Source organism: Seriola aureovittata, chromosome 12, assembly GCF_021018895.1.
Source record: "Seriola aureovittata isolate HTS-2021-v1 ecotype China chromosome 12, ASM2101889v1, whole genome shotgun sequence".
NCBI lineage: Eukaryota > Metazoa > Chordata > Actinopteri > Carangiformes > Carangidae > Seriola > Seriola aureovittata.
In genome coordinates, this window is record NC_079375.1 from 3,818,992 (window position 1) to 3,846,037 (window position 27,046).

Sequence of the window (27,046 nt, forward strand, 5' to 3'; positions counted from 1 at the left end):
GAAACTGCAGTAAAGAATCAGCTTCCCCCTCTGGAAGACTACGGTTTCCACGCACAACAACCAGCGACAAGGACCCAAGTGCTCATTCATCGCCCTAACACGGACCCCTCGCCCAGCCCGCCTGTTCCCTCCCAATTAGCTGTGTCTTTGCCTCAAGTCGCTCTGTCAGCTCCGATCAAGCCAGCTCGTCTTCTCAGACATGACTGAACATCCAGATCGCCACCGCGAGGCCAAGCAGCCCTGAGGATGGAGCCGACATGTAGTGAGGACACGAGTGAAGGGGAAGAAGAAGAAGAAGGGGGGAAAGAAAATGAGGAAAAATGAAGAAGCTGTTGGTCTCAAAATCATGTTTTTTTAATTGTGTCTTCCATCTCTGATGCTGTGTTAGTCAATCAAACAGTTTGACTCTGACTGTGACAGCTTCTTCTTCTTCGGATGTTCTGTTAAAGTTTGAGCTGAAAATCTGGAAGTGGAGCTTCACTCTGGAGACATGAGCTGTCTTCAGACGTGTTAAATAACTGTACCTGTTCTTCTGACAATTCAGAAACATAAACTGAACTTTTCCTCTCAAGCCTCCTGCATGTTTGGATCATTGAATATTACAGCTTTCATGCACTGATGTTATTTTATATCACTAATTTGTTACTGTAAACTGCAGCAGGGACAAACAACTATTCATGGTCATTGAATAGCTGAACTTCTGCAAAGATCAGAGTAAAGCATCTGAAGCAGAGTACATCGTGGGCAGATAGACAAGTGCAACCAAGAAGCATCACCGGGGATTCACACTGAAAACAACCTCCCTGTTAAAGAACAACTTAAAACCCTGATTGAGCTTCAACACTGAAAAATGTTGTTAGTGTGTAAATACATCAATCTTTTCCAAGAGACATCACATAATCTTTATGGTTCTGCAGAGTCGTCCAGTCATCAACACATTGTTTGGTAAGTGAGTAATGGGAACAGTAAGACCCACAGAACATTAATAAGATTTAAAACATTAAAGCTATTTATCGTTATGTTTCACAAGTTTGAATTAACTGATGGTTTTGGTTGATTAGCATTTCATCATTTTGGCCATTATAAATTTTCAAATTTGCACATTTGTTTATATACGTTTGCTACCAGCTTCATTCAAATCGACTGAAGTATAAAATCAGCTTTTCAAACCCTTATAAGAACAGTTGTGCCACCTGTAGCTTTTTCAGAGTTGAATTTGGAGATTTCAAGCTGGAGATTTAAATTTTCTCACTAAAGCCACAGAGCTTTTTTCTGTGACTGTAGGTAACAATAAATTAACATTAATTACTTTCTTAAGCAATTAAAACAGCAAAAAGACACAATGATCTCAAAGCCACAAACGTTGAGATTGTTTTGCATATCTCTACAGTAAACATTACAGAAGTACAATCCACAAAGGTGCCTGTGCAGCTGTGATTCACAATTTCTTTGTGGTTTTCAAAAATTAACCTCAATTATCAGCCGCTTCAGCTGTCCACCAAAGGATCCCCTTATCTTTAGACAATGACAATTCCACCAAGAGCTCATGGGCCATCAAATGATTTTTTTTTTTTTTTTTAATGATGCACAGGATTTTATACCAGAATATAAGCCCTCAGGCACTTGAACTGAAATTCATTATGCGTTTCTCATGTTTTTCATTAAAATGAAACTTGTGTTCTGTCCCGGCCGTGTGTGTGTGTGTGTGTGTGTGTGAGAATGCATGTGAACTGAGTGAAGAGGCAGACAGATTGCAGTCCATTGCTCATGCTCTTATCTGATGAGTGAAAGCAGATAATTAGAGAGGAGTTAAAAGGACCGGAGGCCTTTGATAGACAGTGCTCTTTAAGGAAGTGGGGCCACGGACTCACTCTGCTCATTTTAATGGCTTGATAATAATAACCCCCACCCCCACCCCCAACTCATCCAGAAATCTATATTTATAAATAAATATCCCATCATGTGCAGAAGATCACCTTAGAGCAGGATGAAAATGGTAGCCATGACAAAACATTGTGTATGTTACCATTTTGCAGAGTGTTAGTCTGACCTTTTTCATTTGACTCACAATGCAAACAGAACAGACAGTCTGATGTAACAGAACGTTCTCCCCTCAACTTACTGACATATAGATTTACATGAAGATAAACAACCAACACTTACACAGGCTTTGCAGTTATGTCTGATTAGACCTGTGTCTATGTGGCTGCAACAGCAGGAAGGAGAGTCAATACACACCTCACAATCAGGCCAATTGTGAAAACATCTGTGTTGGTGGAGTGTGTGTGTGTGTGTGTGTGTGTGTGTGTGTGTGTGTGTGTGTGTGTGTGTGTGTGTGGGCTTGCTGCTGTGTTCATCTGATGTTCATCTTCCAACTTACACACAGTTCACAACAACATCCAGTATGTAATGATAATTGGGAAACTCTAAAACTGCCTGAAACAGAACAACAAGCAAATTAGCCAAAGTCTGTCGTTCAAAGCAATCAAACACATATTTGACAGATGCAATAAGAGCCCAGTGTCCCTTGGAATTACCACCACATTGGATGATTCTGCTCCTCCAACAAATTTCAATGCAAATGCAGAAAGTAGTGCACCCATTATGTAGGAGAGCAGAAAATAAGGCACCAATTAACATGTGGTCAGTAACTGGATACATTATCCGGATGATAACATCCAACATCCAATGGCCTTTGCATTTACAGCTGGTATTAATAAGTGTTCTTGTTGTTTCAGTTCAGCCCACATTATGATCTCAATGTGCAAATCAGTTAGGCATCAAACAATGGACAGGCGTTATTCTTATTTAGATGGTTTTTATTCCACCTTACAGCTTCGGAGTCACGTGGCATTTCATTTTGCTGTGTGAGTTTTTTCTTTAAGAAAGTGGTCACACTGTACAGATTACATTTACACCTGCCTGAGATCCAATGTGAGAAAGACCCTTTCCAGATGTGATCTGATAGGATATTGTGATACAGACAGCATGTTAATGTAAAGTGCAATGGGGGTCCAAAGCCCCATTTGCATCATATTAACATTCCAGGTGGAGATGGGGGATAAAATATCAATAGAAAATCTTTTATTAATATCTCCTTTAAATCTGCTGGCGCATACCTGATGAAACGCTGTAAACGATTAAATATACCAGCTGTAAGTGAAACAGTGAAGGATTTTTTAATTTTTTTAATTTTTATTATGTGAAGAGCCTTACTTTATTTCTAAAAAAAAAGAGTAAAGCCACAAATGTGTATCAACATCAATCATAAATGAGCTGTGCACGTGTTTTCAACATGCAAATAAAGTTGGCAAACCAACCATAATTATCTGAAATGTGCCAGCTGAAAGAACGTTTAAAAGCCTCTTGTGGACATTTGAAGCATGATGGAGACATGACAAAGCTGCAGTAATAAGTAGTAAGATCAGTAGTAAGAGAGTTAGGCTATGAAAGTGAAAAGCAGAGGCACAATAAGACTGGCAGTTGCATTCATATGAAATGGATCTTTAACATGGGACATCCTCGTAGCTAGCTTCCAACCCACATGATATGAACATGGCATTAGTTCTGTAGGAGGCACTGTATGTGTGGATGAACTTGATCATGAACATTATCTATCTACGTGGCATGTAATTGATTATGTTTATATTATAAATTAGTTCAAACTTTCTCAAAAGTTAAAAATGATTTTGTGTTTGTCTACAAATTGCTGGGGTCTTTGCACTTATTTTGCTACATATATTCAAATTATAAAACCTTTTGATGACTTTGGTTGATACAAATTGAAGGGGTTAACTTCCTCAGTCAAGCTTATAAAAAGGAGGAATGTTTTAATTATTGAGTTGACTTCAAAGAATACTCCCAGGTTTTAACTTTGGATGGTGTGGGACTTAAATAGGATCCACCTCTAAAAGCACAAACACTATTAAAATGAATGAAAGTTCCAAAGAGTTACATTCACACAGCACAAAGCTTACAAAGACAGCCTTTATCAATCATCTTTTGCATCACATTCATGGTGTCTCAATACAAATACACAAAGACACGATACTCAGCATCATGTCAGTCCACATTAAGTATGAAATCACGCGACAAGCCAACACTGTGTGTGTGTGTTGTATATGGTCTACAGTGTTTTGTATACTCTCAACCACTTATAGTTACATAGACGTCTTAATGATACATTGAGTAACATGGTGACATCTTTTTTGTAAGATATTTGGTAACACTTTCCTTAAGGCATACAGCTGTGTTGGGTTATAATGTTTGATATTTGCATGGCAGCTATGAGAAAGGTGGTTTTTTTTCGTCGTATTTCTTATACATGAATATATTTGTTTGAGTACCTTGACAAGTTTGACACCATCTTTAAAATTCACCCAGGCAAAAATGGAATTTAGAGCTGAAATAATTTTTTGATTAATTCATTTGTTGACTGACAGAAAATGAATCTGCATCACTTTGAAAAACGATGAATTGTTAAAAGTCTATTTAAGCAAAAATGTGAAAACATTTCCTGGTTTCAGCTTCTTAAATATGAATATTTGTATTTATTATATTAAAATCTCATTGCCTGAACCTTTGATAATACAAAATGATTGCTGTTATGCAGATGATACTCAAGTATATCTTTAAAACCAGGAGATTCCAGGATTCTCAAAAATGACCAAATTTAGCAAAACGTTTTTCCTTATTTTGCTCCACCTGATTCTATGAAGCAGATTCTGGACAACAACTTTAATAAGTAGGTCTTATTCGTCCAGACCTGTGTTTAGTAATAGGCTTTTACAGCACAGTGGGGTTTGGCTCTTAGTTAATGTAGTATATATTAGAGTTGCAAGTTTGTTTAGGAGTTCTGTATTAAATTGATTATTGTTGTCATTATTTTTGTCATTTTTAAATAAAATTCATTTAAAATGGGACCAACACTAACACAAAATTACAAAAAATAAAATAAAACTTATGGCACATATTTCGGACAGTAAGTGGGTTTAGTCTTTTGTCACTTAAAGATCAGGAGGGAGTATTGTTTTATGGATAGTGAATAGATAATCAGTAATATGACTGTAATGTAATGTGTCTGCTCAAAATAAACTTTTTCTGTATGTCTTAAGTCAAGTGCAACCAGAAATGTTTGTGGCAACAATTAAATACAGCATGTAAAAGAAAAATATAGCACATTTAAAAAGAAAAAGATTTAAGCTTGTCGTTTTTTGTTGTCATCTCTTGACATAATTTACATTAGATTTTACAAGAAAATGACACATTGACAGCCATATACCAACAGTAATAAAAAAAGGCAAAAACACAGAATATCATGCAACTGCTGCAAAACACTTGCATGAATAAAACCAACATTATTAACGTTCATAATCAAAGAATTGTCATTATTTTCTTTTAAGCTTTTGTATCCACGTGGCACTTCTGCCTAAACTGGTGACTTTCAAAATATGCTTGAATGAAAGTACGTTTGAAGCAGGTTGTTGAATAACCTGTTAAACAACATAAACCTGTTTTAAAGACACTCTAATCATTTTCGGGGATGTCACGGTGTACTGACACACCCTGGAGTACAGTTCTGCATCGCAGCAGAAAGGTGAAAAGTTAAACCAATTAAAAAGTTTAGTCAGCTAGTTTTAGTTAATTTGCTCTTTAATATCAGATATAAGTACTCTAATCTTATTGCACTGTTGAGAATACTGACATAACACAAAAAACAAGGCTTTTAAATTGGTGCCAGTAATTGCACCAAAAATCACCTAAGACCTGAACATCTGTCAAATTTCACTGACATTTGCTAAACAGTTTTAGAGAAATCCAGTGAGCCAAACTTATCCATTTACTTTATCTCTTTTCAAAGTGGTTGGCATCTTAAAATTAACTTTAATTTAACTTATTATTAAAATTAAATGACATTCCGAAAGGCAAATCTGCTCAACACACCTTTTACATACTGTGAATGCTACAGATGAAACCTTTTTGAATAACACCATCACTGCTGAAGTGTGACATTCCATAATCTGGTTTGTGATCCATAATGTTTCATCTGCTTCAACATCTTTTGGCAATGCTTGTTTTCAGGTCAAGTCTTTAACAGTTGGCTTTTTAAACAGTGCACAAGTGGATTTGCATTTCTTCAGATTAGAAAAAAAATCCTTCAGGGTTAAATGTGTGTTGATTCCCCCGTGGGATGAGGAGGATTTTCAACAGAAAACAGTGATGTGGGTGGAAGCGATCAAAATCTCTACAGGAGCGGGCGGGAGTGGATGGAAATCCTGCAGTAGTAGGAGGGTGTGGGTTCGAATAAACCGTTCTGTGCAAACCTCCACCTTAAGACTTGACGAATTTGGTCCCTCACTTTGTTTACAGTCTCAAAAAACATGGAACGGTGTATATTTGTACACACTGCTACATAATTTCCTTTCCGAGGCCGAGACTCCGAGGGCGTGTTACCTGTTTAGTTTGGATATTGCAACTCTGTCAACAAATCAAGTGACAAATGGTTAAATGCCACCAGTCTCGACAGAAGTTCTCGGTGGACACGCTGTTCAAAGTTTCCCTTTTGGTTAAATGACATCTTCAGTCTGAGCACCTGCGTCGTTTCATTGTGACAGATCACTGAGCACAGTGTCAAAGCCATCATAGCACAGATAAAGGGTTTGGAGCATGCACAGCACTTCTCAATGACAACAGTTCATTTAATGTACATTAAGAATGATGCAGTTCATCAGCACAGTTTGGGTTCTGAATTGGTACAAAACGACCCTGTTTTTAATGTTTGTTTGTTTGTTTTCTTTGTTTTTTTTTACTGTAATCTTAAACATCCAGGGCTCATGCGCTGACCTGGGTCAAAATAAAATTGCAAATCATCCTTAGCAGTGATTTTTAGCAAACTTCAAGTATCAGATGGGTGGGTGTGGCCACTATGGACCACAAAATAATATGTCACTAGGTTAACAACCTTTTCCTGCACACGTGTAGGAAAGAAAATTGCTGCCTTTTGAGATGGAATGAAAATCATCAACTCAGTTCTACCAAACACAAGTAGCTGCAGTACACAGACGTCTTGGGAAGCTGCTGCTTCTGCTTCTTGGGTGAGTGAAACCTTGTTGGTGAAGAAACAGTCTTTAAGAGTCTAAAAGTTCCACGAATCCTCCAAATGAAACGATAAAATACTTTGCTAGTCCATGTCTGATCTGGCCTAGCTCCACTATTTCCAGACACTATTTACGAGTGCTTTGCAAAACTGTCACCATTTCAAATATACAACTGTTTTCTGAGTTTACATCGCATTGAGTAAGGTTAGCTTAGGTTGAATCATAAAAACTACTTGGTGGAAATAGGAAACAAATTCAGACATTTTGTTGTCCCATTAACCACCCTGACACCCTATGTGTGCATTTTCTGAAACAACTTTTATTTTTCTTGGGGGGGGGGGGGGGTCTCTTTTGCTCAATGTACGTTAGCTAGTTTCCTGACAGAAGAGTATTGTTAGATTTCCCTCTTCCCATGAAATAATTATAAAATTTTTCACTTCCATTAATACACATCGTATGTTTCTATGGCCTTATATTTCACTTACAAGTCACTTACAAGAAATATGTTTATTCTAAATACCCTGTTCACAAAACAGGCGTATACATCTGAACATTTGTATAGTAGATACAGCGAGGAGATTAAGGGACAAAAAGTCCAATCTAAAGCTGACAGCTCTGCCAACCCTCAAGAAAAAAATGGCACAGATTATCTTACTCATACTTTTTCTTTTTTTCTTATTATAAATATTTATATGTAAACATTTACAACTCAAAGTATTTACATTTCATTCCTCACTCATGTACACCAGTCAGATTCAACATGAAGTTGCTGATGCTGCAGAGTTTGCCCTACCATACCTTTCTTTCTCGGCTCACACAGCTAACATGACACAAAATCACTGAATTCAAAAGGCTCTTTAGTTGGTAGCAAACACTCGCGCACCCTTACAGCACAGGTCAGCGCCACTTTAGGTCCAAATAAGGGACATGTTGATGGCTCACAGATTTGTAAAGCTAAAACCAAAATCTGCTCTCAAATGTTTCCACCCATGTGATACTTCACCTCAGCTTCCAATGTTAAAACCATCTTGTTAAACTATTCAACCGCTCTGGTCAACTTAGAGACTGCATCAGTTGTTATTTCCAGGATCCTACCCCCCCCCCCCGGTCCTCACAGCACTGTGGTCTCTGACTGCAGGATGGACTGGGTCCTGGAGTTGCGGTGAAACTGCACCATGTGGTCTGAGCCGTTCCTGGAGGCGAAGGTGCTGTTGAAGTGGTGATCTCTGCCCAGACGGCAGTTCAGATACATGCTCCGCCACTTTCTCTTGAGCTCGCCCTGAACCTGCAACAAGTAAATGAAGACAGTCAAGTTGATTGGGAAACAGTTTGAAATATCTGAATTGATAGCGTTGGGCATTGAGTTTTAAAACCCCATGAAACAGTGAGTAAAGTATATTTTCAAATTCTTTAGCAGTGGCTGATGCATTTTATGTTTCTGCTTTGTTTGGGGTAAACAGGAAGTGATGAGTTAGTAGCAGTGGCGTGCCGTCAGTTAGGGCTAAAATTAGAACGATACCGAAGTGGAAGCGATATCTCTCCTTACATCTGATTTCAGAACAGCGTTCTGTCCCATGAAGGATCTGAAGCCTGTTTGCATTCATCATGTAATTTACCGCCCTCTTGTGGCAGCAGAGTATTGTCTCAGAAAGCTAGTTTGATTTCCAGCTGATGTAACTGCTATTACTATGATTTTTGTGGGCGCGACCGTGTCCCAGTGATATAAAGACTGGAGGTGGTCAAGCGAAGAGGAAATCGACATTTTCCACATTTTAACCACAGCTCCTTTCAGGAATAGCTCAGTATGTAGGTTGTGTGCGTAGTGAGCGAGAGAGAGCGAGGGAAGAGAGCGGTGATGCTGGCGACTGGAGCAGAGTTGGCTGGTTAGCTGGCAGTTAGTAGTGCAGCTGTGAACGTAGCAGTGTGATGTATGTGCACTCTAGGCTGTTTGTCAGTAGGTAAATGCTACGACTCCTCAGGACCCTAGTTCTCACGTCTCCCCTGTGTTTCCCAACTCCAGTCCAGACTATGAGCCATTGTCAGTTAATGGTAAATATTTTGAAGATTACATTAGGGAAGTGTTTTTTCGATATTTTTCCTCCATACTGCATATTTGCGCGGTGTGAGCGTGGCGGCAGACGTCGCTAAACTGCTGCGGAGAAGCACTCGTGTGTGTTCTCTGCTGCGGTGCAGAAAACATCAATAAAATGTCAGTCTCTATTTTTTCATTCATTATTTTTTCATATCTGTATCATATTTAGATTCAGCCTAGACAGAGAAACTACAGTGGAAGCTGTCAGTATTTCGCTGGTGTGATGTGAATATGTCATCAACAGGTCTTTTCTCTAGTCTTTTTCTGCGGGGACACACGCACATCACATGTGTAAAATAGTCGAGAGGCCAAATCTCTAGATCACGCGACACGAGAGACACGCGTGGATAACATGGGCGGCGAAACGAAAATCAACACGTTTCCCGCCTAAAAGTCGCCGCTCACCACTGCTTGGTAGTAAACCCAGACAATTTTACCCATCAATCCTAAACAGGCGAAGACAGGAGCGCCACCTACAGGAGCTCAAACACCATGAACACAAACCATTTTCACTGTACGTGCTGCCCTCTTGTTTTGACTTGTTTTATCCGGCGAATCAGGTTTATCTGGCTAAATGAGGATAATGAGTTTTATTTGAAATGATAAGAGGATAAAGCCCCCCAGTCTTTTCTGTTCTAAAACAAATATCAGTGAGCATTTTCTATTTTCAAGTCTTACCATGGTCTGTTGCCATCTGCTGTGTTGGCACTGCTGTTATGGATATTTGGATAATATAAATCAATTTCTTTTATTTTAATGAAAAAATCATAATGATGAAATTAAGACACACACACACACCCAAATCACAAATTTTTAGCTCCAACCAAACAAATTGCCAATATAATTCACTGCTTATCAAATGTTTCCACTCAAGACAACACTGAAATGAAGCTTTGCATTTTTAAATGAGCATGCTATCAGCTGAGTGCAGACAAATTCATGGGGATATTTTAAAAGCTGTATTATTTTCTTGCCTCTGTAAAATACTAAACAGGAAATGATGTTTGTTATTTATGGATATGCGACATTTATTGATGTGCTCGGCTGTTTAAGTTAAAATGACTAAACACCATATACAGTATTATGTCATGTCACACAATTAACTCTTACCTCACTGTTAAGGAAACAGTAGAGGATGGCCACCACCAGACCCTGAAAAAAACAACAATACAGTAATGTACAGAGCAGCAGTAACTCAACATTTGAGTCAGAAACATGTATGTTTCATTAACAACAATGATAATAACATTTAGAAATAGAACTGGTTGAATAACTAATACCACAGCACCTGAAAAGATCCGAGGGCCAGGTCAAAAAATATTTTATAATCTTCTGCGATGGATTCACTGAGAGAGACGAAGACCACGTAGTGTATCCCAAACAGAGGGATCAACAGGAGAGTGGATTTGGCCAACCTCCTGCGAGGAAACACAAATGAACAGTTGTGTTTATTTGTATTTATTGAGTTTATATTGTTCATTTACTGTAAAGGGTCAGACCCATCTAACCTCAGTGGTATCTGGATTTTATTTAGGTTTTATTTACTGAGGTTTTTATTTCTCTGACCCCTGAGACAAAAGAGGAGACAAAAAGAGAGCCTCCTCTCTTCTGATTGGCTTACCGACCTGTTGTTACTAGATCTCCAGAGAGAATCCTGAGAGAGGAGATGTAAAACTACATGAGATGGTTTTTGGTTCTTAAAACCACAAATATATCTTCTTATGGATCAACACTTGAAATAAAACACAGGACAAGAGGAAAAAATGGGACCTTTAACTCATTACTCAGGTTGCATTTCTGTTTCTGAATGAAAACAAAGATGGAGTCACAATTTGGGAAACAGGACTAAATATTTTTCCTCTCAAAGGAGGCTGAAACTATCTGCATGGCCCTGGGAACGTGGATTCTGGAAAACTGAATACATTTGTGTTGTGCTGTGTTACTGCTAACAACTCCTACATAAGACGGTAAAATCCTCCCTCCCAGTATCACTCTCCAGCTGTCGACTCAGCTCAGACTTACACTGAACTACACCACAGTGACACTGAGTCTTCACTTAGACCAACAGGAGATTCAGCAGTGGAGCGAATCAGGTTTATCCGGGCTTTTCGTCACCTCTCACCCCTGAATCTCGGATCCCCGCGGCCACAAAACATGAGAGCACCTGACAACTCAGCACAGCTCAGATTTAACTGGAGGGTAAAATTGCCTGGAGATTAAACACACTGCCTCTGACCGGGCAAAGACTCAAATAGAGACTGAATTGTGCAAGAATGTGCTGCACCATAGTGGCATAAAAGTTTCACCCCCCCACCCCACCTCCACTTCATAAAGGCTGCATCATGAAACACTGTCTTGTTGAATGAGTGTTTGCGTCACTCCTATCTCTCCAGACAGCAAACACAGAAGGGATAAAAAAAAAAAAATGTTCTGGGTGTCTCAGATTATCAGTTTTTTTATATCTTGAGGCATTTAGCTGACTCTTATCTACAGCAGCTTACACTGACCGAGCAGATGTAGTGTTTGCACATGAATGTTGACACTTTCTGTGAACTTTTTTGAACTTTCCTAAGCATGCACCAGGTTTGTCGCACAAATCCAAGAGAGCAGAGATGGGACTTAAATCTCTGTGTAGTTTTTGCTGTTCACATCGTTTATACAGCATCAAATCCGCAAATCCTCGCCTCGTGTGAGGTACCTGTATTGTGATTGGTCGTTGCCGCCCACATCCGGACACCTCAGCTTCTGAACCAAGATCCGAATGATGCTGATGAACAGGATGAAGTTCACCTTGGAGAAAAGGAAGGAAATAACTGAGTTATCGCAACAACCGAGCCTCAAGATCACCCTTGTGGGGTTTTCTACTTTGCTGCATTGGACATTTTCCCACCCACCGAAAACACTGAATGGAAAGAAGAACCAGAAAAACAAACAAATTAAATGAGTCCAGTGAAAACTTTGTTTCTCTGGTGCATCATGTCTCCTTTAAAGCATCACTAGTGCCCATACAGAAATGTAATGTAGGACATATATGTCCCTATATCAAGAGCGATGTTGCCATATACAGTATATTGAATTTCAATATATGAAAAGTTATCAACATATAAAATAAAAATATATATTAAAGAATGTTATATACAAACTAAATAAATAAATCATAAATATACTGTATGTACATATATTACATTTGCGTATGATAGTAATTACCTTGTAGGATTTTGCTAACGATTCAGTCGTTTTACCTGGATCTGTTAACTCTCGCCCTCAGTCTTTATTGTATCATTACGCAGCACTGATGTCATGTTTGTAGCCATCAAACACGGATTATAAAAGCCTTTTGCAGGTGTCGCAATTTCATGAGTCAGCTTTTGAGATGAGCAACATTTGAGACAGAGATTTCAACCACAAGCAAATCAAAGGTTCAGTGATGAAGCCATTACAATGAGCTTTCAACTGCAGAGAAACTGAGCTGTTTTTCATTTCACAGCAACCCACCTGGAACCAGAGTAAAGATACTAAATGACGAACTGCAAGTTTGTTTTTTTTTTTGGTCTTTGAGCTCTCCTCGTGTGATTCGTAATAAATTAAATTTACACATCTGGCGGCAGCATAAATAATCATAGTTATCACGAAAAGACCTTCATCTGCAACTTCCCCCTGCTGAGACCTTTAAAGGTTGAAATAGCTTACATAACCCAGCGGGAGCACGGGAATACACTCAGCAGGAAATCCTGTGAAGTTAATACCTTGAGACGTGGGGTGCCAGCACATTATGTCGCCGTTACTGATGCTAAAAAGAATGCTCACTGATGCCTGTAGATCTGTTAAACAATTTATTGGGGTTTTTGAAAGGTTTTAAAGTCGACAGGGTCATGAACCACAGCCCTTTAATGAGCTGCAAACTTTTCAACAGGTAAAAAGGACCATACAATCAAACATGTGTATCTTCTTTGAACATATTAATCCTTCACATGTGGATAGAATTATTGGAAATAGAATTAACTGACTTTGAAACTCACATGAATGTCCCTTAAGTGCAACTCAGTTCTGTCGAATTTGATGCGTATACCTTTATGGGTTTACAAAGGCCATATATTCACCATAGAAAGTAAAAATAAGAAGAGATGAAGAGATATCAAAGGATGACAGCCACAATTATATCAAATCAATGAAGAAACACAAAGCAATTAAATAAGTTCTTGGGAAATCAAAGGTTTTTGATGTCAATATTGTCTGCCCACTGGATTTTCTTTTGGCTGGATGCTAAGAAATTACTGTCCAATTTTCCCAACAACATCTGTATCCTTTGTATCATCATCCATTGTATCCATTTGGATGCACTTGAACCAACAGGCATATGAAACACTTGCAGGAAAAAAAGGTGAGTTAATGAACCTCAACCTACCATAATGGAGAATCCAATAGGTCCATTGATCACCCAGTTGGGTATGTGGTTGTCATTTCTCTCCCAGCATCTGAGGGCACCATACATAAACATAATGTAACTATTATAGTATACATAATATATTTGTAAACACACAGCAGAAGCAGAAAAGCAGGGGTGGTTACAAGCAGGAGTTCCAGGCTGCTACCTACTCTAAAAGCTTTCAGCAGACCTGAAAATCATTCGCTTCTGAAGTCAAACCTTTTGTCCCTCAGGTAGTGATGGATGGATGACGCCACATGAAACTCTGGGGCTTTCTTAATAAGATTTGATGCCTTAAACAAAGAAAGTAAAGTGACACCTGGTGGTTTACAAAACTCATAGCAGACTTTCAACACTGGAGCCAATTACCTATCTCTACCTTCAAGGCAAGTCTTAGTCAAGTCACATATCCATCCTGTTTTGGACACTTATCCAGGTCTAGCTAAGCAAAGTAGTCCAGGGGTCCATGTCATCAGCCATGTCCTCCAGCTCTTCCAGGAGGATCATAAGATCTTAAATTGTGTACCCTCTTGCATGAGTTTTCTCCTAGTTTGACATACCTGGAAAAATGGAGGGCGTCCAGGAGGAATCTCTACTGTTGGCTGAAACAGGTTAATCCTACTGTAATTACCCAAAGCCAATACCATAGGCAAGGACAGGGAAGTAGATCACCTGGTAAATCGAGACCTTCACCGTCAGACTCAGCTTCCTCTTTACCACATCAGTCTGGTACAGCATCTACATCATGACTGATGCGTCACAACTCTGATTCAAATATAAGATGACCCCTGGTTTTTTAAACCTTTTTTTCCGGAAAAAAATATCTACTTATATTTGCGCCAATACAATAATACAACTAATAAACTTTTGATTAATTTTAATGTTAACTTCTCCTCAAGACAAACCCACTGATGAAGTCAGTGGCGAACTGGGTGGTCTATCTCCCTGGACCTCTAAAGCTGCGTTCAGACCGACTTCAAGAGGGCTGTGTAAAAAAAACATCCCTCTCATTTGTTTGAATAGAATCTGCCTGTTGGGGATGGATGTAGCAAAATGATGCAGGGTCATCAAGCATAAAAAGTTGAACCAGGATCTGGAGCTTTCAACTGCATCTCGCTGCTTTATATCAGCAGATGCCACTGGGTCACTGTTTAAAACTTCCAGAAAAAGCAATGTAGTGGACTTTATTCTAAGATCGTTTTCGCCAAACCACTATTCACAAGGTCAAGAATGAACTTTCATTAACATTCTCCACACAGTTTCTTCACCCTGTGGAACTGCGTCATTGCTTTCCTTGATTATCAGACTGCTGCTCTGCTGCAGAGTTGTTTCACAGAGTCATTTTAAAAATACGCCCACTCAGTGCGACTCACTCAATAATAAGCTGCAGTGTCAGCTGTAATAATGTACGAAAGAGGCCGAGCAGCTCAGCGGCAATGGGCTCATATGACGACGACTCAATGCAAATCCCACTGGCTGAATTATACAATAGAGCGCTCTTTGACATGTGGGATATTTGTCTTATTATTTCTGGAAACCAAGCCACACTCTCATGTGGCCACTCGCTGACAGAATCTAATCGATAAATGTAATATGTGGACTTAATGGAATAACAGATGCAGTCCCTGTTGAATACCAACGTATGCCACTCTCTAATATGACTGAAACTCCCCTAATGATGGAGAATGATTCCACAGAATGGATGGCGTACTCTCATATATCCACTTGAAGCAAAAAAGAAAAAAAAAATTAATTCAATTTAAATTAAAATGTCAGACAACACGTGGTATGCAGATTCCTGTGATACAACTTAATCCGACTTGAAGGACATTACGATGTGCACAAATACCAAATCTGAATCACATTTTCATGTTGATGAGTGATTAGCTGTTGGCGGCACTCACCCGGTGTCTTCCAGATAGATCCTTGTCATCACCCACGCAAAGACGAACACAGTGGGGATTCCTGTGAACAGCCACCAGGAAAACATTGATATAATGTAGGTAAACATAATCCATCTATTGTTTAGATCTGAGACAGTACCAGTCTTAATGTTTATTTTTAGTATTTAATTTACTACGATTATTTTACATTTTGTATAGTATAACTTAATATGTGTTTTATAGATTATATAATACTATATAAGAATTTATAAGTATAAAAATATACTGTATATATATATATATATATAAAATTCTAAAAAGCTCCATAGAGCACATGTAGCTATTCGATTCAGTGTTACCATGGAAAAGTTGTGACTACCCACCCCAGCCGATGAACATGTAGACGATGAAGTGTCTGTTCTCAGAGAAGATGACGACGAGCAGGGTGTGGAGGTACAGACCCTCCACCAGCAGCCAGAAGAAGTTGGCCATGATGAAGTACTGGAAAAATACTAGGCTGGCTTTACATCCCACCTGAAAAATACACACCAAGGGCAAAAATGCATATTAGAGAAGCACCTAAAGGTCAAAGATATGACTAGCTTATAGACTTTGTATCTAAATCCTGAATGCTCAAATGTTAAATGTCAAAAAACCATTAGAAATTCTGTAACAGCTTTATCACTGAAACAAAATTAACCGTTAAGTCATTTTCTCAACATCTTATTGTTTGTCTTTGCAGAGCTGTATTTAACCACAGTGTTGAACAGGACTTTATGCTAATTATTTTGATACACTAGATGTGGGTTTACATTCTCATTTTTCCACCAGGGAAATTGGTGGGATCACAACAATACAAGCAGATACGAGTTTAAAGGTCAGAGCACCCTGACAGTGTTCCTGCAATTATTACAGACGTTTCCACTCCAAGATGAGAGGAACGTTAAATAAGAAAGGATCAAATGTCAGAGCTTTAGTGCGTCTAAAGTTTTAATCCGTATCAATGGATGTCAAGTACTGAGAGTTGTCAGTGGATGATTGTTGAGATTCTTAGTCTTGTGTGTTTCTTTTTAGGGTTTGTTTTTATGTCTTTATTGGACAGCAGAGAGAAGACAGGAAACAAAGGAGGGAGATCGGATTGTGGAAGTTCTGGCTCATGGTGGATGGTGGGTGTCTTAAGCACCCACCACCCAGTCACCCCCCCTCTGAACTGATATGTCCTGATTTAAATTATTGGTTCAATTTCATACTGCTCAAAAAATGAAATATGAATTAAATATCTGATCTGTAATGATCTTTCCAAACTAAAACTGCTGGATTTGTAAAATGCAACATACCACCATGACAGATCTGATGTCAGCTGTTAACTTGTCTATTCAAATTAACAGAGCTGTGTCAAATTCTAAACAAGATTATGTGATTTGTAGTTGGCTTAATTAAAGTCGGCATGAATTCAAAGCAGTAATTAAGATTTTAACATCAACTCAGATTCACCTATTTTTTTTTTATTAAAATGTCCACACAAACCTGTAAAAGCACATTAAAGACCACCTCTGCCCCAATAAAGGAGCTATTTGCAAGTTTTGCTAATTGCTACATAGCTAACGCTACCATTGACAGCTGTTTACTTCAGCCATTGCTGTGTTTATAATACAAGAGTTATAATATGTCCTCTGAGCAGCACTGTTTCTTCACGGCAGTCTGGACGCTAGTCAAGTCAAGTCAAGTCAAGTCAAGTCAAGTCAATTTTTATTTGTTTAGCGCCAATTCACAACACACGTTATCTCAAGGCACTTTCCAAATAGAGCAGGTCTAGACCTTCTCTTTATAATAATATTTACAGAGACCCAACAATTCCCAACAAGAACAAGCACTGGGCGACAGATGCAAGGAAAGACTTCCTTTTAAGAGGCAGAAACCTCGAGAATGCAGAACTGGACACAGGGTGGACGGCCCCACTGCCTAGGCCGATTGGGTTGGGGAGAGAGAGAGAGAGAGAGAGAGAGCAAAGAGGAAAAGAACAAGAACGTACAGTGATAGCAATATTAACAATAGTGACAGTAGCGGCAGTAACAGCGATAGTAATGTAGTGGCAACTGCAGTGCTCATACTGATAAAAGAAAGATAGATAGATAGATGGATACTGTATTTATCCCCTAGCTGAAATTCATGTGTCCATTAGCTCATTGTTGATAATAATTATAAATAAGTAATAATAATAATAAATAAGTTAGTGATAAATAAACAATAATAATAATTAGATTAGTCCACTTCCTTTGGCTGAGGTGTTGTATAGCCTGATGGCAGTGGGAACAAAGGATCTCCTGAACCTCTCTGTTCTGCAGCGCAGTGAGATGAGACGTTTGCTGCAGCTGTAGCTGCTTCTCTGTCCTGCCAGAATGTTGTGGAGAGGATGGTTGGTATTGTCCAAGACGGCCTCCATCTTACATTGTATGTGTCTCTCCACAACAGTCCTGAGTGAGTCCAGACTCCTGCCAAGCACAGACCCTTTTTTACCAGCTTATCCAGTCTGCTTGTGTTCGTGTCGGACATGCTGCCGCCCCAGCAGACTTCAGCATAAAAGAGTCCACTGGCCACCACTGACTGATGCATGAAAACATATGCAGCATTTCACTGCAGACGTCAAAGCTTGCTATCTTCAGTAGAAGAAAAGAAGTGATAGAAAGAGAAGAAAAACACCACTGCTTTCAATCTCCGGAGACAGCTGTTGGTGAGTAAATGAATAAAGTTTGATGCTGAACTCTGAACTTGCAACTTTTCTTTTAGACTGACTTAGCTGTTAATGCTAATGTTAGCTTTGTAACAATGGAAAAACTTACAATTAGCTCCTCTAATCTGTATATTCCAGACACACTAGTGTAGCTAAATATCCTTGCTCTGCACCTCCAACTCATCAGATGTAACATATTCATTGGCATAGCAATGATTGTTTTGAATACACCGAACATATGGATGTAATGTGGAGAAATGGATTATCCTGCAGACATTTTGACCCTTTTGTTTGGGACTCTCATCTCCACTGGAATCCATGATAACTGCTGAGTCAAACTCAACTAAAGCTGCTGTTCTCTGTCAACATAAAAACCAACATTACAAGCCTGCAAATAATTATTTCATAGATTTTTGGCAGCGTATTCTATTAAGCACTGATGATTCTGAGAGGTTTGCTTGTTTTGTTAAAGGAAAAAGTGTTTTTGCAGCCTGTAAAGTAATGTACCGGAGATGTATTGGCACTGTTATTGTTATTGAGGTTGTGCAGTGCCAATCATAATACAGTATGTGGCTGCAGAGGAGCTTCCCTTTCTCTCTAAATTAGACAACATATAGTGAGTCCAGGTGGATAAAATTCATTGTCAGTAAATGAACTGTCACAGAAGATGGTTTGTCAATTTTTATCACGTTGATAGCGCTGATTGATTTTTACAAAACTTTCACGTAAATAGAAAAAAGTGACGACTCACTTCTATGAAAACAAATTTACATTTTCAATTTCAGCTTCACACTCGAGCTGTCTCCGCTCGGTGACAGTTGTGCTGTTAACGCTCGAGTGTGTCACTCGCTCGCTCGGGGATCAGTGAGGACAGGGGTGGTGATCTCACCAGTGACGGCTGGTTGGAGCACTGCGAGGTCCGGTTGAAGAGGATGTCGTCCTTCACCAGCACGGCCACGGCTCTCAGGATGAAGGAGAAGAAGAGGTTGAGGTGGATGTAGTTCCTGGTGCAGTGGAGCTTCCTGCACAGATGTTGCAGATACATGACATACGGGTGATGGAAGATTAGTTTAAAACATGAGTAGTGTAAAGCATGCCAATATTAGCTGTCAGGTGGTGGTTGGTCGCAGGAACAATGCGTTTCGCCTGTGGCTTCTTCACATACATAGATCACATGACTTATTATCATCGTCTACTTTGTGTTTTAACAGTTTTTTTTTATTTTTTTTAACATTTTTCCAAAAGATAAACATATTACAAAGGTAAACATTTTCCAAAATAAAACACACAATAATATTATACATTATCAAAAATCACAGTATCATTAATATTACCAGGGCTTCAAAAGAAAAATGTCAAATGACAAAATGAAGAAGATGATAATTGGTGATGTGACCAATGGATTGGTATTCATCACACCTTGTAATTATACTGAGTGAACCTGAAGAAGCCACAGGCGAAACGTGTTGTTCGCTCTCAATTAAAGTCACACGGAAATCATCTCAGTGTGTGGTGCTTTAGTTTGATTTTCATGAATATACAGAATTTTAAAACACAATGGTCTTGGCTACCTTCTATTGCAGGTTCTCATTTAGTTGAGCATTTTGTCAGATGACCCTGCATTTTTTATGCCAAAGCACTTTTTTTGAGAAAGCTTGTGACGCCAGCGATTTCTACAGCTTTTAGCTGCATCTTCCTGAGCTGAAAAACCTTTAAGCACTTTAAGCTACATTAAATGCATGAGTTGTGGTTTATAATAAATGTGTTCAGCCTCTGGTGAAGCTAAAAACTTTCTTTACAGTCACTTTTCAAATCTACAGGGAGACTCTGCACAACACACTCCACCAATGGGTGGAGTGTAAAGATATAATGAGCTTTCACTCAGAGATAAGAGCTGTAAAATCTAGGAAAAATTAATATAGTATGTACAAGTTTTATGATAGTAAATCCTCTTATATTAAAATGCAGGCTCCTCTACCACTTGTATCAAACACATGTACACTGAGAAAAAACTCTTTTTTACTCCAGCTCAAATGTGCTGAATTAAATGAGCCCTTAGCAAAGTTTTTCACGTCTCTTGAATAAAATATCTTCTTACAGATATGTGGTTTTTCCGCATATTTACCACATTAAGTTCAAAGGTTCCACTCCTGTGGTCAAACCTCCTGTGGCTTTTTAAAGCTAATCCCAGCAGCAAACAAATCAACATAATTTAAATGAACAAAATGAAGGAAACTAAATAAAAAAAAAAGATGTGTCTAATTGCAGTGCTTGTTCATTTAAAATCTAATTAAACCAACAGCATTTCCTTGGACTCTGACATGTCAGTCAGCACATGGAGATTAAAAAACACCAGAAAGGAACTGAGCATGAAATTTACGCCAGCCAGTTTTCCTCTGTTACTGATATTTTTATATTTATTTATTTTTTTATTCCAGTTATGTGAAGACCCAGCTTCTCCATTGAAGATTTATCTGGTGTAATACAATTGCAATATTTGGTCTTACCGGAACAGACAGAGGATGGCGCTCCCTGTGGTGAGGGCGATCAAAGACAGACTGTGACCCAGAGTGTATAACGTCTGCACGACCACGTAGAAGACCAGCTGCAGACACAGAGAGAAGAGCAGGTGGGTTATTTTTCTTTTCTAATCATCTTTATTACGGCATCATCAGTCTCTCAGGCAGTTAGTTAGTGTGTCAGTCCAGTGCTTTGGAAGATATATCTCTGAATCTTGTCAAGTTACTGCAACAGCACAGTTATTGTGCCTCTGTTAGCAACAAGCTACCAGCTGTGTTTTGGTACTGGGGTGATACTGAGTCTTTTTCTTCATTTTGATATTGTTAAGTTGTTGCCTCCACACATTTTTTTGCCACATTAGTGGCGCGACTCTAACGATGATGCCGGTCCGTCTGTGTCCCAGTTTGTCTTGGATTGTCCCGGTTTCAAGCTCAGTGTGCCAATTTCTGACAAATATCTGCAAGCACTAAAATGTCCCGGTTTTCAGCAAAATTAAAAGGATAATTCTAATATTTACTTGTTTTCAGCACTTACATAGACTTTTAGAATGTTTTGTCCCACTCATTACCTAACCCAGTATAAAAACATAAACAATGCACCATGCGTTTCAGTGTGAAGCTGTCATGATTGTTGCTACCCTGAGTCATGCTGCCATGACGATGACAGCTGTTTCTGGTTAGATGGTTAGCCGTCATGCTGAAGATGAGGAGCTCCAGAAAGGTTACTCCTTCCTTCAGGTAAACAGAAACGAGAATGAAATGAAATTTGAATTGAATTTAAATTTCTTACAAACATTCATGTTCCAATTAGAATGAATTGTGATCACTTTGGTGGACAAAGTCAATTGACATTCCCTTCAAACTCATTAGGCGAATTACCAACTACTGGCATGCTAATATGCTAAGCTAATATGGCGGACATGTTAATATTATACCTTCTTAGCATCAGCATGATAGCATTGCCACTGTGAGCATGTTAGCATTGTGACATTAGCATTTAGTTAAAAAAACAGCAGTGACAGTTTTCAGGAGATAGAAAATTTAATTGCAATTAGCGGCTTGAATTTTGGACAGAGATTTGTATGAATACACACATTTGTAGGAAAACCTGTATGTTAAATGTTAACATATATACTGTAGGTAGTTTTACATTATGATCTGTTAATCTACACAATATAATAATTTGAGAGCATGGATTACTAATACATTTGCACAAGTAAAAAAAAATAAATCACCTATCACCTGCAGGACTCCATACACACTACAGGTCAGAATGCTAAGGAATCTGGTGTGGACGTTCGTGGCCACTAGATGATGAACTAATATATTTTTTGAACCATAACAGAACACCTTAAGTTAAACAAAGGTAAACTGCTATTAAACAGTAGAACAAGAACAAAGATGGCTCTCCCCTAAACACTCATTGTTGATGTTTGTATGTGTTTCTGCTCTGATGATGCTTTTCTCTACATTTACATCTACATTATACAACTAATATTCACAGTTCTGTTGGTGACAAAAAGGGAGATTAACCGATAAGAGAGCAAGTGTTATAGTGAAATAAAAGATCTTATTGGAGTTTTATATTCAATTGATCAGTATTGGGTTTTGATTAAAATGATTGCCATTACAGGTGCAGGAGGAGGAGGTAGAGACATGAGGGAGAGAGGGTGAGAGAGCAAGGGAATATAAGAGAAAGAAAGAGAGAGAGAGGCGGGACAGCACAATGGGCAATTCAGCAGCGTCGTTCATGACCCGAAACGAGTGAACAGGAGGAAGCTGCTGTTACACAACAGCAAAGAACCAAAAAAGCATGAACACAGGACAGCAGATGTTTGATTTCATAATTGAGATATCTTCCATGTGAGGACAGAGACACAGAAATCTAACTATTTACTCACCCAGTGACATCTCTTATTACACAAATATGGACTTTGTTGATGATAAATAATCTAATTTCCCTCGGTGAAACATCTTTGGCTTTGTTGTAAAATACAGCATCGATCAAAAGTGTTTTTTTCTTACAAAACACAAATTATGCATCTTTTTTTTTTTTTTCTACCATTATGCTTGACTTCAGGAATAATCATTTGAAAAGTTTCTGTGAAATCTGGTGGATACTGTCACACACACAGCCTGAGTAAAGCCAACATACAGACACCGCCGTCCCGAGAGCCACGCTGCCAGCACGGCCAAACACTGAACAGTGATGTCTCATTACTACATGAAATAATAAAGGAGCTCCAAACTGTGAGAACACAGAGACCTAAAGCTGCTCTGGTCTGCACTCTGTGTGACCCTCTGTCCTGTTCCCACTCTGCGTTGTGAAAGGTCCTGTAATGTGTCAACAGTAATTAACCAAGTCAACGTCCTTTTACTCACAGAAATAAAAGCAAGGAAGGGAGACTGAAAGGGGGGAAGCAAAAGTTTTCGCAGAATTTCTTCTTTAATACAATGTTATTTTTTCACTTTATGAGAAATACAACAAAACTTCATGTTAAACTTCAAATAAACAGCAGGTGAATAAATACAAAATTTATTGGAAAGTGAAAAGGAAGAAAGAGAAAAAGAAGAGATAATAACCACCTTATGTCACCTTTGACCTGACCTTATTCCAGGTGAGTGTGTCCAATACCTGTATTCTGTCCTGAAGGATATATGAATACACACACACACACACACACACACACACACACACACACACACGCACGCACACACACACACACACACATCTGGATCTGCACAGCAGTGTCATCAGTGCAGTTTGTTTACGGCTGCTGTGACAATAAAATGACGCTCTCTGCTGGTCCATCAGTGGCTTCCTGATGTTCTGAAATGACTGATCATTACCTTCACACTCAGAGCTGATCCTCCCATGTGGTAACACACTAAAGATCTCTTTGTTCCACAAAGCAACAGTGGGAGGAGACTCCTTGATCCTTTCGAGCAAAATACATTTTCTTGCCAAAAGCAATAATTTATCCAGCAAATTCAATTTCAGAGCGGGAAAGAGACACATCTTTAGAGGATAGACTAAAGAAAAAACGGAATCTTTTTTCATTTTAACTCTGAAGCTCCTCTGCAAAAACTGACATACACATTTACATTGAGAATTGACTTAACTGATTTAAAAATATATTCAGTTTTGGTTCATGTGTGAAATGAAGCAGAATTCAGATTAAGAGGACAGTAGAAAAAAAGCAGAAACAGCTATTTTTTTTCTGTCTTTTCGTAACTTTCCTTTTAATCTTAATCAGGACATAAAATATGTGTCTCTTGTGTTTCAGCGCAGATGTGATGCAACAAGGCCTTTTTTTTTTTGCTCTGAATGAAGGTTTGCATCAGATCTGAGCAGGCTCATTATACGACGAGTGTCGGAGGATCAAGAGAGTGAGTGTTTTGTTGTTGAGAAAACTTTTGTTTCTGGCACCAAGAGCTGAATAACTGATAAATTCCTGTTAGGGACAGAAACAAAGAGATTGAAATCTGCCAATAAATGCTATCTCTCTCTCTCTCTCTCGCTCTCTCTGCGAGTGTGTCCTGTTATCTTGCTTCCTCGGAAAAAGATGTTATGTGTTTGATTTCCTCTCGAGTCTTTTTAGTGAGAAAATTAGTGTGCTTGTTTGACAAGAAGCTAAAACCCACCAGACATCAAGTTTACATCCACTTTAAAAGGGCATACCCGTTGCTGTGTGTGTGTGTGTGTGTGTGTGTGATGTGCTCCATCCCATTTGTCTTCTATTCATCACTGTCCCACCTCCTCAGCTCACACACACACACACACACATCCTGCCTCTTCAGTTTGTTTGAGCACATTTCTTTCAAAAATAAAAATATGGCTTTAGCCCTTTTCAGACAGTTATTTTGTAAATGTTAACGTTACCTGTTGCTCTTATGTCTCAATAAGCAGCTGACGACAAATTTACTTGGTTGGACCTTAAGTGTCTGAACTGAATGTAGTCAAATGAATGCTTCGCCATCAATCCTAGTAATAAATAGAATTATGATCTCCTTTCCTCAAAGAGAAACCTCTCACACACCAGCTGCACCAACATTTTGGTTCTTTCCAACAAGTCTGAATAAAGTTGTGCATTTAGGTCAAACAAACAAAAACAAACAAACAAACAAACAAACAAACAAACAAACAAACAAACAAAATGTTGTCACTTTTACAGACAACAACATGAAACTTCTGGCCCAACATATGCCACGGTCCTTGGCCCAAGTCTTGGCCATATATACTTAGATACTGGCTGTTATCCTCTGGTATTGTCTGACAGCCAAAAGGTTTTCTGAATGTGCGGCAGAATAGGTCCAGATGTGGAAATAGCATCTGACAATCATGCTGTGTATGTGTCATGTCCAAGAAGAAAGGTTAAGTTATGTTTAGTTTTGTATGTCTCGTGACTTCTTGTTTTATTTTGAAACCTAACTCTCCTCTCGTTTCAGGTAACTTCCTCCTTTCCCTTGTGTGTTTCCCACTGGTCTGATTGTCTGCCCCGCCCTGATTGTTTCCACCTGTTTCCCATCACCTTGTGTGTGTATATAGTCTGCATTTCCCTTTGTCCTGTGCCAGTTCGGCTTGTTGTCAGAGAACCACACCAGCCACATTATCCCAAGTCAGGTTTTTAAATTCTGTGTTATGTTTTTGCCATAGTCTTGCTTTAAATTATTTTGATGCTTAGTCTTTGCTTGTGTCCTGAATCTTTGTTGGTTTTCCTCGAAAGAGTGTTTTTTTTTTTTTGGTTCTACAGTTTTTCCTCTCTGTGAGTGAATTTTATTTGGGTGCTTTGAATATATATTCCTCTGTAAGAGTGATTTTTCTTTGCTACTTTGTTGTGGAACCAGGTGTACACCGGGCCAGAAGATAACAAGCATGTGGCCTGAGTATGGGCCGGCTTCATTTTGCTATCTGCATATTTCAGGTCTGAAAAAAACCATCAAATCAGATAATCTGCAGTTATTCACAACAGCTGATGCTTTTGCAGCAACTATGAGAGTTTAGAGTTCAGAAAACATCTTTCATCTTATTACTTTCAATGGAAAAACAATGATGTGCTTGATGTAATTTACACACATTAAACACGAGGATCTGTGTTTTGTAACAGTGGTTTGGTTTCTCAAAAAAAATCTTTTCTTCCTCTCCACTGTCACCAGGTGCAAAAAGGAAACAAGGCCAGAGAAGCATAGGAGTGAATTTTTATTCATTCAGTTAATAATTTTCCTTTCACAAGCTCACTATGCCATGAATGTGATGAGGGCCATGTCCACACACCTACATCTTTGTCAATGTTGTGTATAAGATTATCTTTTTGATAAATATCAATTTAATCACAACATCTTCTGAAATATTTTGGGTAACAACAAATTTCTGCATCAGAGAAAGTTGAGGGCATCCCAAAGCTTAATGAGGAGACCCTCCACAGCCGCGACTGTGACTCCACACAAAGTTACACTCTGTCAGTGAATGAGAACAGTCTGCTCTGAGTGGGAGTGTGTAGGGACCGGATTGGAAGTGGGCCTTAAATACAGAAAGGAGGCAATAGAACACAGGTGAAACACATTAGGGCAGGGCAGACAATCAAAGTGGAGGGAAACAGGAAATGAATGAGTTTGGGCCTATATAAACTACTTAAAAATTCAGTCCCACCTTCTAAATGTTATTACCACCAGTTCAAAAATACCTTGTCGCTCCTTCCATCGGCATTTTGCCTCTTTTTAACCGTCAGTGAGCAGCGGAAAATGAAAAGGGACATTGACATTCCTTAACAGGACGAAGCTCCTTTGATTCCAGGTCTAACTCATTCACTCTGCAAAAGAAAAGCACGGCACGTGTCCACTAGATGCTGCAGTGCTGACCGACCACCAGTCTGTTTGTCAGCCAGATGAACTGTGGCTCTGCCCAAGAAGGTTTGTCATTTCTCTAAATTGTAAAAGCTCAAGTCGATTCATGTTATTTATGATTCTTGGGCCTTTGAATCCTTTCACGCAGCTACTGGAGTATTCCAGTAACACACGAGGAGTCTGCTAGAAATAAATGCATCCTTTTCTTCCTTTGTTCTGCAAAATACAACACTCAAGATGGATCGCTTTGTTCTGACGGACATGCAATAGATTCTGGGACATTTTGGGTGAATTGCACTCAGAGGGAGACCTGCTCAGACTGGAGAACAGGACACAGACATACCAAATGAAGATGAGGAAGGTAGACAGAGAAGGAAAAGTAAAGAGGCAGAAATGGAAGAGTGAGAAATGGGAAGATAGAGCGACAGAAATGGAGAAGAGCGGCGGGAGGACA

General features: G+C 38.9%; 1 protein-coding gene across 1 annotated transcript in view; it reads right to left on the minus strand.

The window, feature by feature from the left end:
• Positions 1-3,969: 3,969 nt before the first annotated feature.
• Positions 3,970-27,046, minus strand: part of vipr2 (vasoactive intestinal peptide receptor 2) — a 71,534-nt gene continuing 48,457 nt past the window's right edge. Inside the window, exons 5-13 of the mRNA XM_056392327.1 lie at positions 20,737-20,834; positions 19,119-19,251; positions 15,882-16,032; positions 15,520-15,580; positions 13,595-13,664; positions 11,888-11,979; positions 10,478-10,607; positions 10,300-10,341; positions 3,970-8,382 (exon numbers count right to left, since the gene is read on the minus strand). Of these exons, the coding sequence (XP_056248302.1) occupies positions 8,209-8,382; positions 10,300-10,341; positions 10,478-10,607; positions 11,888-11,979; positions 13,595-13,664; positions 15,520-15,580; positions 15,882-16,032; positions 19,119-19,251; positions 20,737-20,834 (951 nt within the window). The 3' untranslated portion in view covers positions 3,970-8,208. The remainder of the gene's footprint in view (positions 8,383-10,299; positions 10,342-10,477; positions 10,608-11,887; positions 11,980-13,594; positions 13,665-15,519; positions 15,581-15,881; positions 16,033-19,118; positions 19,252-20,736; positions 20,835-27,046) is intronic.